We start from the raw sequence: 12,728 nt of genomic DNA on the forward strand, positions 1-12,728 counted from the left end.
ATCTTATCGAAATGTATAAGATTATGAGGGGGCTTGACAAGGTGGATGCAGAGAGGATGTTTCCACTGATCGGGGAGACTAGAACTTGAGGGCACGATCTTAGAATAAGGGGCCGCCCATTTAAAACAGAAATGAGGAGAAATTCCTTCTCCCAGAGGGTTGTAAATCTGTGGAATTCGCTGCCTCAGAGAGCTGTGGATGCTGGGACATTGAATAAATTTAAGACAGAAATAGACAGTTTCTTAAACAATAAGGGGATAAGGGGTTATGGGGAGCGGGCGGGGAAGTGGAGCTGAGTCCATGATCAGATCAGCCATGATCTTATTGAATGGTGGAGCAGGTTCGAGGGGCCATATGGCCTACTCCTGTTCCTATTTATGTTCTTATGTTCTTATTAACAGTGAAATAAAATCAGGTTCTGTGCCTTTCCCATCTGTCAGATAACCATACAAGCACCCAATCCAGTTGGGATGTATAAATAAAATAAATCAAAATTCAAACATGGTTCCTCTGTAAATGGAATGTTTTTGTGTGAGGATACAAACTCCTTTAATTTGCTACTCCCCTGAAATATACTCCAATCTATGCGTATGTTGTGTTTATAATACATAATAATAAATATATAGGTAACATACCAGATTATTATTGTGTAAAATTCTGTCTTCCTGCATTTTGCCTAAGTCACCCATTTTATTTTCCCGTAAAGCCTTTCCTACTCATCATGTGATGTAAAACGCCTGGTCCATATTCAAGTTGGAAGATACAAACCCATGAAACAAATCCCAAAACAGAAAAAGCTCATGAATAGAACAACAAAACTAAGAAAATAAAACAAAATATCTGTTTTTGTTGCATCATGTATTCTCGGAATTCTGCTATCGGTAGAAAATAGCCAGCTATGAAATGGTCTGCACGTGTACTAGTTGCAAACACCTTGTGTTGTCATTAGAATTTTGACTCTGTCGAAAATGTGCCATAGTGGTGCATAACCCTATATTTTATTATATGGTACCTGTCATCCGATGCTATATTTTGCACCTGTTTGGTGCCATTATAAAACTGATAGGCTCAATTCAATGATAATTGAATTGAGCTTCGACATGGCAAGTGAGCCCCAGGTGTACAGAGAAAATGTTTCAAGGACACCCTTATAGCCTCCTTGACAAAGTGCAACATCCCTACCGACTCCTGGGAATCCCTGGCCCAAGATTGCCCAAAGTGGAGGAAGAGCATTTGGGAGGGCGCTGAGCACCTCGAGTCCCATCGCCGAGAACAAACAGAAACCAAGCATAGACAGCGGAAAGTGCGTGTGTCAACCCTGACTCCCCGACCACCCTTTCCTTTAACCATTGTCTGCCCCACCTGTGACAGAGACTGTAGGTCCCGTATTGGACTCCTCAGTCACCTGAGAACTCACTTTTATAGTTTTAAGTCATTCTCGACTCTGAGGGACTGCCTATGATGATGATGATAATAGGCTCCCTCTTGTCTGTACTATTGCTAAGCGCTAGCTTACAGCTTATAGGAGGAAAGCACTGAAGGGGAGTGATATTCTAGGGGCAGTGGTCCCCCTTTACACAGGACAGAATTTTTTTTTTAAGTCAATTTTGTTGTGACTGTGGAATTCTATTCAGGGGGTTCCCCTCCTTTGTGGCATCATTTACAGAGAGCAAGAGGTCTGCCTTGGAGCCAGCTGACCCTAGGAAATGAACTATAAGCTGGGAACTCAGCATTCCCAGTCTGCAGTGTGGTATCCTGGGATTGAGCCATTCCAAAGTGGCTTCAGGCTAGTTTGCAGTCACGCCCCCACTGTTTACAATGGAGCCACTCTGGGTGATCCCATAATTAATATCACCCGAGCAGGCCCGAGCAGGGAGGGCGTCTCTGTTGAATGACACTGGTGATATATTTTTTTTTAAAGCCAAAGAAATTTATCGTAGTATTGTAATGTCTTACAAAAAGCACTCCCTCTAAACTGCCCTTCCCCTTTAATGGCAATAACACATATTGAAACAGAGGAAAAACATCATATAAAATCTATCAATCGCAACTCCCTTCCAGCTATCTGTTATTCTGTATATAATTTACAGAAACTTTCATCCGTGGAGCACAGAATATTAATGTTTGGAGCATAAGTGGGTGTACACCATGTGTCACAAAAAGCTGAATATAAGGTTGTGAGCAAATTTAATAATGAATTCTTAATAGTTGTGTACCCTGTTATCAGCCTTTATCATCTAGACGCAAGAACAATACTGTGATTGGCTCCCGATTGAGCTTTCAATTTTTTTCCTTGGCAATTTTCTCCTCTCCTCTTCTGTCGGCTACCGTTCCACAGTCGTAAGCTGCCCTCTGGGACCCCAATTCAGTGGCCACTATTCACCTGTGAGGCCTGAATGGGTGTGCCAGCAGGTGGCATCACAGGTAAGTTATTGCCTGCCCTCACCTAGTATTTGTACCTGGGCAGTTCCAGCAGAAGTCATTGGGTGGTGATCACGAGCTGGCCAATTGTACCCTTTAAGCCCAGTGGCACCAAAGTCAAATTTAGCTCCCTGGCTATGATCAGCTAACAGCACAGTGATGGATCCAGGGATTATCCTGCATTACATGACTCGGCAACTCACTGTCAAAAACTCATTGAGCAGTGGGGGTGGAGGGTTGATGAGGTGGTGGGGATGGGGTGGGGGTTATTGCAAGTTTACAATCCTGAATGAAATAGATGGCAGTGAACTGGACTGAATGACACTTGTCAATATAGTTATTGAAGCAGATGAGGAAGATTCAGATGGAATAGTGCAAAACTTGTTACTTTTGCGGGAATATTTTTTGTTCTAATCCCAATTCCTATTACATTTTATAGCAAATCTTCTTTCCTATGCAAAAGATTAAGCAACTACGTGGGTAAGTGCAACACCTTCACCCTTGAAACCTCCTATTAAGCTCTGATCATGGAATTATTAGAAGCTGGAAAACAATTGCAGGGTCCTTCATAATAAGATGTCTGAAAGCCTGTGATACTCATCTTACCATTTACATAACTCTTCTTTCTTAAGTATTTTCCCACTGTCTGGCTGTGGGAACTTTCCTTTTCATTTAGTTTAACTTTCTTTACTCACCTTTGTGTTTCTTTCCTGACTGCAAATTGTCCTTGATTTTACTGTGTTTTGTGTCATGTGTGTTCTTTGTTCAATCCTTGTCTTCTGTTACTTATATTGTTCTCGCGGTCTAGACTGACAGCCTTCATGTCTTAACACCTGCTTTGCTTTTTGTCCTCTTAATCCTAATTAATTGGACGGACCATTTTAAGTAGATTAATAATAGCCTTGCTAAACCGCAGAGTTCTTTATATGTCATGAAGCTACAGAATGGGGCACATTTGACGAACCTTAAATATTTAAGCTGAAAATTATATACATTTGGTACCAGGCATGTGACAAACCTTATTCCAACTGTGTAAACAGTATTAACCCTACAGATGGTGACCCCTGGGTGAACTTGTCTCCTCACTCAATTATTCAGCAGTAGTTTTCATCAGTGCTGGAGCTGGCATGTCTTTCACTCCCACAAGGTGGCCCTAAAGACCATTTGTAAAAGAAATCTGCCTTTGCACAGTGAAACACAATAACGACTGTGGCTGATCTTAAGTCAAGGCAAAAATTATCTGCAAATGTGTTGCAAATGTTTTATTATGTATTTTTGTATATTAGTGCACTGTATAGTGCATTCATCACCCATGGATGAATCTGAGGGCATGCTCCATCGCATTACATTTGTACCCTGACATAAAATAATGTCTTTTTAACTCCATTAGTGTCAACTTCCATCAGAAAGCATAGTGCCTGATACTAATAGTGTTAAAAAAGACTCACAGAAAAAACCCCTCATAAAATTACAGGGTAAATTACAGGATCTCACAATTCTAGAGAAAGACATCGGTATTAAGAGGTTATTGACCTGTGCAATACTTTGAGATTCATGTTGTGCAGATTATGGAAGGTCCAGTGTGGGAGAATTTCCAGTTTATACATTGTTATGCTTCTAATGACAAATGCCCTAAAATGAAATGTAAGTCAATACACTTGCATTGTGCTTCAATAAAATATATCTAACTATAATATACTAAAATGTAGTCTACATACCCAGACCTCACACTATGTTACTGATGGAAAACTATCTGAAAATGCTGCATGTTTCTCAGTTCAAATGACAAGCGCATTTCAATTTGTAAAATTCCCAGAACAAGCAACAACTCTGGATGGCCTGAGACCCTGTTTAATTAAGAATGACGTTGTGGCCTTAAAGAGACATGGCTTTACATTACATAGACATTTCTGATCTGATAAAACTGTGCTCTCAAGATTTATAATGGGGCGGGGGTGGCGGGAAGGGTTCAAGCGAGCCCAATAACGAACATTACACCCAGAGAGTTAGGAGACATAAGAACATAAGAAATAGGAGCAGGAGTAGGCCATTTGGCCCCTTGAGCCTGCTCCACCATTCAATAATATCTTATCCTGGCCTCAACTCCACTTATCCGTCCGCTCCCGAAGCGAGACGTGGAGGTCCAGCCTCATTTAAATAAAAGTTCCCGGTGTCCCGTCCGACACCCAGCCAGTTTCACTACCTGGCCGGGGGCTGGGGGGGAATGTGCTGGCAGAAGGTCACAGCTGGTGACCCATAGGAACGATCCCCAGCAATTGGTGGGCTCTGAAGGCAATCTGGGATCAGGTGTAGGGTTCCACCTCGATCGGTGGGGAGGCCGGGGTTGGGGAGGTCTAGGGACCCCCTGCAGGTCCTGGAGGTGGAGCACTCTGGCTCCTTCCTATTTCTGTAACCTCCTCCAGCCCTACAATCCTCCGAGATCTCTGCGCTCCTCTAATTCTGGCCTCTTGCGTATCCCCGATTTTCTTCGCTCCACCATTGGCGGCTGTGCTTTCAGCTGCCTTGGCCTTAAACTCTGGAATTCCCTCCCTAAATCTCTCCACCTCTCTACCTCTCTCTCCTCATTTAAAATGATCTTTAAAACATACCTCTTTGACCAAGTTTTTGGTCACCTGGCCTTATATCTCCATATGTGGCTCGGTGTCAAATTTTGTTTGGTATCGCACCTGTGAAGTGCCCTGGGACATTTTACTACATTAAAGGTGCTATATACATACAAGTTGTTGTTATTGACGGCGTGATTTGCTGTCAGAAAAATTATGGCAGCCGGGAATATGGCAGGTTGCGGCTGGGGATGAGAATCTTCAAATATTAACCCTCCCGTGTACCATTCTTGCTGGGCACGTGGGTTTAAAATCCCAGCCATTTACTGTGAGCAGCACCACAAAAACTGCAGTTTTATAGGCTAAAAAAAAACATTATTGGTAAGCTTCTGTTGCTTATGATTGTCCACATTTTCACAAGCATTTGTGTTTTATTGGGGGAAAGAGCTTGAGATTGCCATTCTCGCTTCGGGGAGAATGATGGGAGGTCAAGTGCTGCCATCCATTATTTTTAAATAAACCGCTTTGTGTGGGTGGGAGGGGCAATCAAGAGTGTGGGAAGAGCAAGAAAGTCAGTGTTATTCATGCACTTCTAAAAGCGCTGAGCAGATTCTTTACCTTTCCGCCTTAAAATATAGTCAGCAGATTAAATTCTATGAGAAGAGATTGTCTATGGTTTCCTGTGTAAGACGGAACAGAAAGTGTAATCAGAAGGAGCAGCGCGTAGTACCCTTTAGACCTGCAGATGGCGCTGTAAGAAAAAAAAACACCGTCCTATCTGCAATCGAGCCGTGTGCTAGAGCAGGAATACATAGTACTGCACCCACTTTACTTGGCACCGATCATGAATACTGACATTAAAACTACATACCCAATATAGCACTGATAAAATTGTGAAAAAGTGTTCCTTACAAGCAGCCTGGCACAATTGCATATTCTTCCAGCCTGTGAGTGAGATGACGGCTGAGCCTCTGTTTTTTGCCCTACTGAGATAATTGAGGATCATAATGGTGGGAAAGGACTGCAGTCATCACTCGCTGTCTGTCAGGTATCAGTACTCATCTCCGTGTCATCTGTCACCATTGAAGCACTGTGTCATCTTTACTCAGCCTTCAGAGCCGCTGTTTCTCATCCTGTTCATTATCTTGTGCACAGAACAGCCCCCCTTTTGTAAATGCATCTTTTTGTGACTCTCAATCTTCTGATTATGAATCGATGATCATGTGGTGTAAGAGAGATAGATGGCTTTTAGCTCCATCTTGTCTTCTCTAATTGTAAAATATTAGTTACATTAGACTCTGCTTTTTGATTAATGGAACTTATTTGGAGTGGCCTCTCCCAGCCTTCCCCCCCCCCCCCCACCCCCAAAGTCCTCCACTGACTTTCGAGAATGGAGTGATTTCAATTAAAGCAGACAAATAAGCCCTTCAGCTTCGAGATAGCTAAGCTATATGTATTGAATCCACAGGGCCCACAAAGCTGCTGTTGATTTCGTATAGCAGAATTTTCAGTGACTGGATGGACGCGCATGATTTAGTGGTTGCAGGTATAAATAAAATATGGAATCTAATGAAGATCCAGTTTAAAAAATGATTACAGCTTTTTTTCTTCAGAACGGCATATAATATTGAGTGAAAACACAGTGCGCTAAGTTCTCACAATCAATCAGTTCAATTACAAAAGGTCTTTTCACTGCCATGTGTCGAGGTTTATATGTTGCACAGAAGAAGATAAAGTTAAACAGCTACAAACAATTGAGCAAAAATTCTTTTCATCAGTTTGAAAAGGCTTAAATTAGATCTGCCACTTAATGTTTAATTTGTGCGATAACACTTTTTAAAGGAGGTTGGTAATAGTCTATAACTGTGGTGCGAGTGGCTCAAACGAGGCAGTTTCACATTTTGAGCGTTGCTGTTTTATTGAAAGGGCAGTTTAATATTCAAGGAGAAGAATTATTTTTCATTGCAATTTCAAGAATTCCCACAATGACTGTGTTGCACCTTCAAATACAGGCCATTGCTTTTAAGGAAATGGTGCATCGCATGCTTATGCGTTCATCTTCGGAGGTGCCTCCGACTCAGGAGGGTGTTGTCCTGAAATTAATTTTTTATGAAAATATCATGCAAAAGATGTATTGTTCACTGACCAAGATGTCTGCTGACAATATTAGCTGTGTTGTTATATATCTTTCACAGGCTGAGCACGAGGAAAGGTTGCCAGTTCCCTCCCCCCATACCCATAACCACCCCCCCCCACCCCATTGTTGTGAAGGAAAAAACGTTTATGTAGGTGTGTCAAATGCCCCAGTGCTTAACTAGTTAAATCAGTTTGATGTATAGCTAAGTATATAAAATGGACTAAACCCTGCTGCTTTTTTTTCCCCGATAGTTTTTCCATGCTATCCTGAAGATAGAATTACTGTTTGTAAGCAGCTGAAAGTCATTAGTGGGTCTGCAGTCTGTCAGGTGCTGGTGAAAATCTGCTGAAGCTGAATGGGTTCCTTTGCAGAGTGCTGGGAATTTGTCATGTGCTGATGAGCAGTTATAATAATATATGAGCAAATCACAAGCATTCTGCAAATTAATCAAAATTTTTTTTTACTCATCTCTGGGAGAGAGCGGCTTTGCAGCCCGACATAGGTAACATAGTCTTTACTCACAGATGGTAGTGCTGGCATCAGATGGAATTTATATAACAGTAATTCTGACTTCCTGCCAAAAGTAGCCTGAGAGACACAAGGGAAATTGTGTGAGGGCAGTCATGTGGTTTCACAAAGGTTGTTGCGGTAAGTTTTAGGGAAAATCTTAAGACTGCTTTCTGTCTGCTCGTGTTGTTTTAGCCTGAAGGAACAAAATCCTACTCAGTTGTGCCACAGGCCAAATCCAGTGCGTCGTTTTTTTTTATGAATGTGTACTGAAACACTGTTTCACAGCTGTTTGAACTCTTGGCACAAAGAACCATATGACTTCATGTCCTCACTCTTCCCTTACAAGGATTGGAGGAGGGAAGGTTCAAAAGGTTGTTGCTCTACACGCCGCAGGGTGGAGGGGGCTTGCTGCTCAGGAAGTGATACTTTGCTCATTCACTTTCACTGCTCTGTTTGTCTCCGCGTAGGGCATTTTGGGTAAAAGAGGGAAACTTGAACTTCTGCAGAACACAGCACATTTAAAAAAAACACTGGGGATACTGCAGGCACTATAAATATATTCGAAAAAAAACCCAAACAATTTACTCAACCAAACCACTACCGTTTCTTAAACTGTGCAGGACACACACACGCACGCACACACACAAACACACACACACACAAACCCGAAGGAGTTGCAATAACAAAGCATTGTGACGGCTGCTTTATGAGGTCGTATTACAAAAGACCGCCCAGTTCCCAATGACATTTATGATTGAGAATTTCCTTATACCGCAGGACCGCAGAATTTGAAAGCACTGCTGAGCTCAGAGGTCTAGTGAATCCTATTCTGCGGAGTCTAAAATAGAGATGACATGAGTATTGTTTTTTGTGCTGTTCCAATTTTCTACATAGGTGTAAGAAGATTTGTTTCTGGAATGGTACGCAAACGATTGGAGGGAAAAAACTGTTTTGTCAATACATGACCTGTAAGACAAAAAAGATTTGCCGAAGGTTTTCTTTTGAATTTTGAGAAGATGGAGAATCAGCTACGTTACATTAGAGAGTATCAGTAGACTGCAGTGTTTTGTATAATGTAAGGAGCTGCCCATTTGTTTTGGTTCACATGACTGCAGTGGAGTAAGTGGATTAGACTGAAACTTTACCATGCTTCATTGCAGCTGGTTGCAGACATCTGTCATTTCTCAGCTACGGCTTCAGTATCAGGCCACAAAAAAAACCAGCAGAGTCTGACACCTTTCATTTTGCGCAGCCTCTTATAGAATAATGCAACGGAGAGACAACTTTACTTTGTATTTCAAAGGGGGCCTTTCACTCAGATCTACATCACCGTGACATTAAAGGAAAGCAACTTCAAAATCCTAACTTGTATTTATTTTTTTCCTTAGTTTGTTAAAAAGGAGTTTTTAGAATTTTTATACAATTAAAAAATATGATCGACATGAAATAGGCTGCAGGCAGAGACTGCTGACAATGACAAATATATGGGTGGAATGGTGGTGCTTGTTCCCATCATATGTCTGGAGTGTTCAGATAGAAATGAAGGCATTCTCCAAATATTGGGCCGTCTATCATATATTGTTAATATGGCCATTGTTCAATAAATATCATTCTGTATTATTTGATGTATATGTTCTAAATTTTCTGCACAATATTTTTTCAATACAAAAAGAGAAATGCTGTGCCACTGTTAATGCCTCCATATAAATTTAAGTGTTGCAAAGAATATAATTCATATGATCAGAGTATCAAAAATGAATGTTGTGCAAATGTAATTTTTAATAGCTCACCCTTTGGCCTCACCTTCATTATCTTTACATTGATTCTATTAACTACAAATCCATTGATTTTACTGAATGCTGTTTATGAGGAAGACAAAAGGTTAAATTCAGGCTGTGCAGACGACAAAAATAGGATATTGCCATCGCACATAACTCGCAAGTTGAAAGCTACGTTACAGAACAGCATTGGGTTAGCTCGCAATATAATATGCAAGACCTCTATTTATTTTGATAGCTTAGCAGGTATTAACATAGACCTGACTAATATGTACACGGGCATTGGTCTTACAGCAATAAGCTGCAAGATAAATAATGTAAGCAGTATTTGCGTAATATTTACAAGTCCAGTGCAGAAACATGAAATGAGACAGTCGGCACCTGTATTAAGTCAGGATTCATTTACAATATGAACAAGCATTTTATTTCTTCCCAGTACATCTTCTGTAAACCTTATGATGTTTTATTTTCCCCTTACGACCACCGATCCTACATTTGTATATTGGAATATAAGTATAAGAAAAATTAAAAAGAGGTGTATTACCAGAGTTTTATGAGGCAGTGAATGGCCCTTTTCAGTTTCCTCTAAGCCTAACAGCAGTGCAGTTTACTCCCATACATGATACAGTTATTTTCTTTGGGATGCAAAACCTTTAAAGAAAAAAGGTTGGCTTAAAATAAGATGCTCACTTTTATTTAAAAATGCTTGTAAAGCAAACCTTTGTAGGTTTGGAATGCCTCCTGACACCGTACTGTACTTGATATGTTTCTTTTGATCAAAGGGACGCAGAACTATAACCAGACTCTTGTCTTTCCCTGCACTACAGGTCACAGGCCTTTCCAGTGCAGATACTGCCCATACAGTGCCTCTCAGAAGGGGAACCTGAAGACTCATGTTCTGTGCGTGCATCGTATGCCTTTTGACAACAGCCAGTACCCAGATCGCAGGTTCAAGCGCTCACGAGTTGAAACGGAAGCTCCTGGGATTTCAGAGGAAGAAAATGTTGTGAAACCTGGGAGCTCATGTGAACTGCCGGCGGAATCCAGTCAGGACCAAGAGTAATGCAGTGGAACAAAAGAAATACTTGCAATATACATTTTTACAGAGCTTTTTTGATATGCATTCAGAATGAGCAACCGTTTATGGCATTCCAAGGAAAGAACTTATGGACTATTTAAAAATAACACCCCAGTATTGTGATCGACAGTATAGAACATAAAAACTGGAGTTTCCAGTCATCCCAAATGGCTGCCAAACTGTTACCTAGCAACAAGTACTTCAAAACATCACAGGTGGGAGGATAAAGTGGTTCTAAGAGGTGGGAGGAGGTCATCAGTTACTTAAAAGCAGGACATTTAAAAGTTTAAAGTGGTCTTTGTCCAAAAATAATGCTCTTAACAGGAAAATGATACCATCTGAATGATTTAGCATTGCCTTGAAGATCTGGGGCTGTATTTTCAGTGTTGAAAACACCTTTATAACATGACACCAGCTGCTGTCATTCGCTTAGCATAGTAATGAGATGTGTTGGTAGACTGCCATGGTGCCAGTCTGACTGGAGCTGTCATTGCAGAAAAAATCAATTCAAGCGGTGTCGCAACTGCACTATAGACGAAATCTTAGACGGCCCATGAACTAGGGTCAGTAGTGACCTACAGTAAAGTGGGCTGGGATGATACATTTTCACATTTTTTTCCGATTCATAGCCAAATGCATCAATGGAAGAGAATGAGACACAATTGCAAATGTGTTAGCCATTTATTTTTTTGTTTGTTATCAGTTTGCAGTGTTGAGGGAAGAAAGCATTTTTTCTTTACTTAAAGGAATTTTCTTCTGTGGAGAAGTAGGTTATCAATAATCAAATTATAGACAAGCAGGGTGGGGGCACGGTGGGTGGGGGTGGGGGGGGGGGGCAGTGTTACTGAGCACTGAAAGATGTTAAGTCTGACAGTAGAGGGCACTAGTGGGAAGTGGGATGTTTGTAGCAGAGGATCATCATGCTTTTTACTTGAATAGAATCCCCAAGAGCAACAATTTGTTAATTTTTTGTAAGTGTGAAAGACAAAAAACAGGAGTTTCTCCTGAAATGCTATTAAATAGTAGAGAAAATGAAGAAGCCCAATCATCCATAATTTCCTGCTCTGTATGTACGTATTATGAAATACCGTTGAAGTGTTCAGTCTTTTCCCTTTGTTTTTGTAAAACAGAAACAATGGAACTTGTGGTGTATTTTTTATGAATTCTAGCTTTTGTACAATTCGAAAAGTCCAGCGTTTAATTTCATCGTGATATAGGAAGCTTTTGAAAGAGTCGAAGCTCGTGATGAATGATGTGACTATAACATTCGAGAAAAATGACTTATGAAGGTTTTTAGCAACACAATATCAGCACGAAAATCAAAATCAAGTACGCTTATAGCCTTTGAATCGTACTTCCTTCATCGAAAGCAAAACTGGTGTATCTTCTTCCGACGGTAGATGAGTATTAGTGTCTTCTGAAAAAAAAATCAGACTTAAAAAGTCAATATCTTTCCATGTGGGCTGGGAGCAGAAAGTAAATCCCAGGGCCTTAAAACTTCTGCTCTGCCTAAAGCAGTTTAAGTAATCAGAAACTGCGATCTATGATTTGTGTAAATAAAAAAAAAGCTTAGTACTAACCTGAGATAAGGATAACATTTCAGGCTAAGAGAGAAGTAAGGTTTGCATATGCTGGCTACGAGGAAGTCAACCAACTGAAGCCACGGTTTAATTGAGGTCGCTAACTAGGACCTATTTGGCGTATAGCAAGCTGGTTTTATTGTTTTCTAGTATAGTTCTCACTGCCTTACTTAAACCCAGATGATAAACTTAATGCAACTGTTTCTAAAGATCCCAGTAAGGGATCGAGATGTTATTAAACATTTCTGAACGACTGTAGTAAGCTTTAGGATATTAACTGCACTACTGTGTTTGGTGACTGTGTCAGTCGCTTGCTTTTGTGTGTGTGTGTGCGTGTGTGTGTGTGTGTGTGTGTGTGCCGCCTACAGTATCTTAGCAAACACATTCCATTCTTGCACTTTTGAAATCTTTCAGTATTCTTCTGTGTCTTTCAGCATTTCAGATGACAGGCAATAATTCTGTTTGTGACACTGGAAACATTTCCCTTTCTGTGACGTGTGCGTTGATTCCATTTAGTCAGGTGCTACTGTCCCTCTCTTTTTTTCCCTCTGACGTAGACCTTTCCAGAACATTTGTAACTTGTAATACAAACAAGTGACAGCAGCAGTGATACATTGTCAGATTCTGAATAACACCATGCTTCACAAATCTAAACATGTC

General features: G+C 40.8%; 1 protein-coding gene across 1 annotated transcript in view; it reads left to right on the forward strand.

Annotated features, from left to right (window-relative positions):
• The window catches only part of znf536 (zinc finger protein 536), a 366,387-nt gene extending 355,367 nt beyond the window's left edge, over positions 1-11,020 (forward strand). The window contains exon 5 of the mRNA XM_070898079.1: positions 10,238-11,020. Coding sequence (XP_070754180.1) covers positions 10,238-10,473 — 236 coding nt within the window. The 3' untranslated portion in view covers positions 10,474-11,020. The remainder of the gene's footprint in view (positions 1-10,237) is intronic.
• Positions 11,021-12,728: the final 1,708 nt, after the last annotated feature.

The sequence above is a fragment of the Pristiophorus japonicus genome, chromosome 13, assembly GCF_044704955.1.
Source record: "Pristiophorus japonicus isolate sPriJap1 chromosome 13, sPriJap1.hap1, whole genome shotgun sequence".
Classification (NCBI taxonomy): Eukaryota; Metazoa; Chordata; class Chondrichthyes; family Pristiophoridae; genus Pristiophorus; species Pristiophorus japonicus.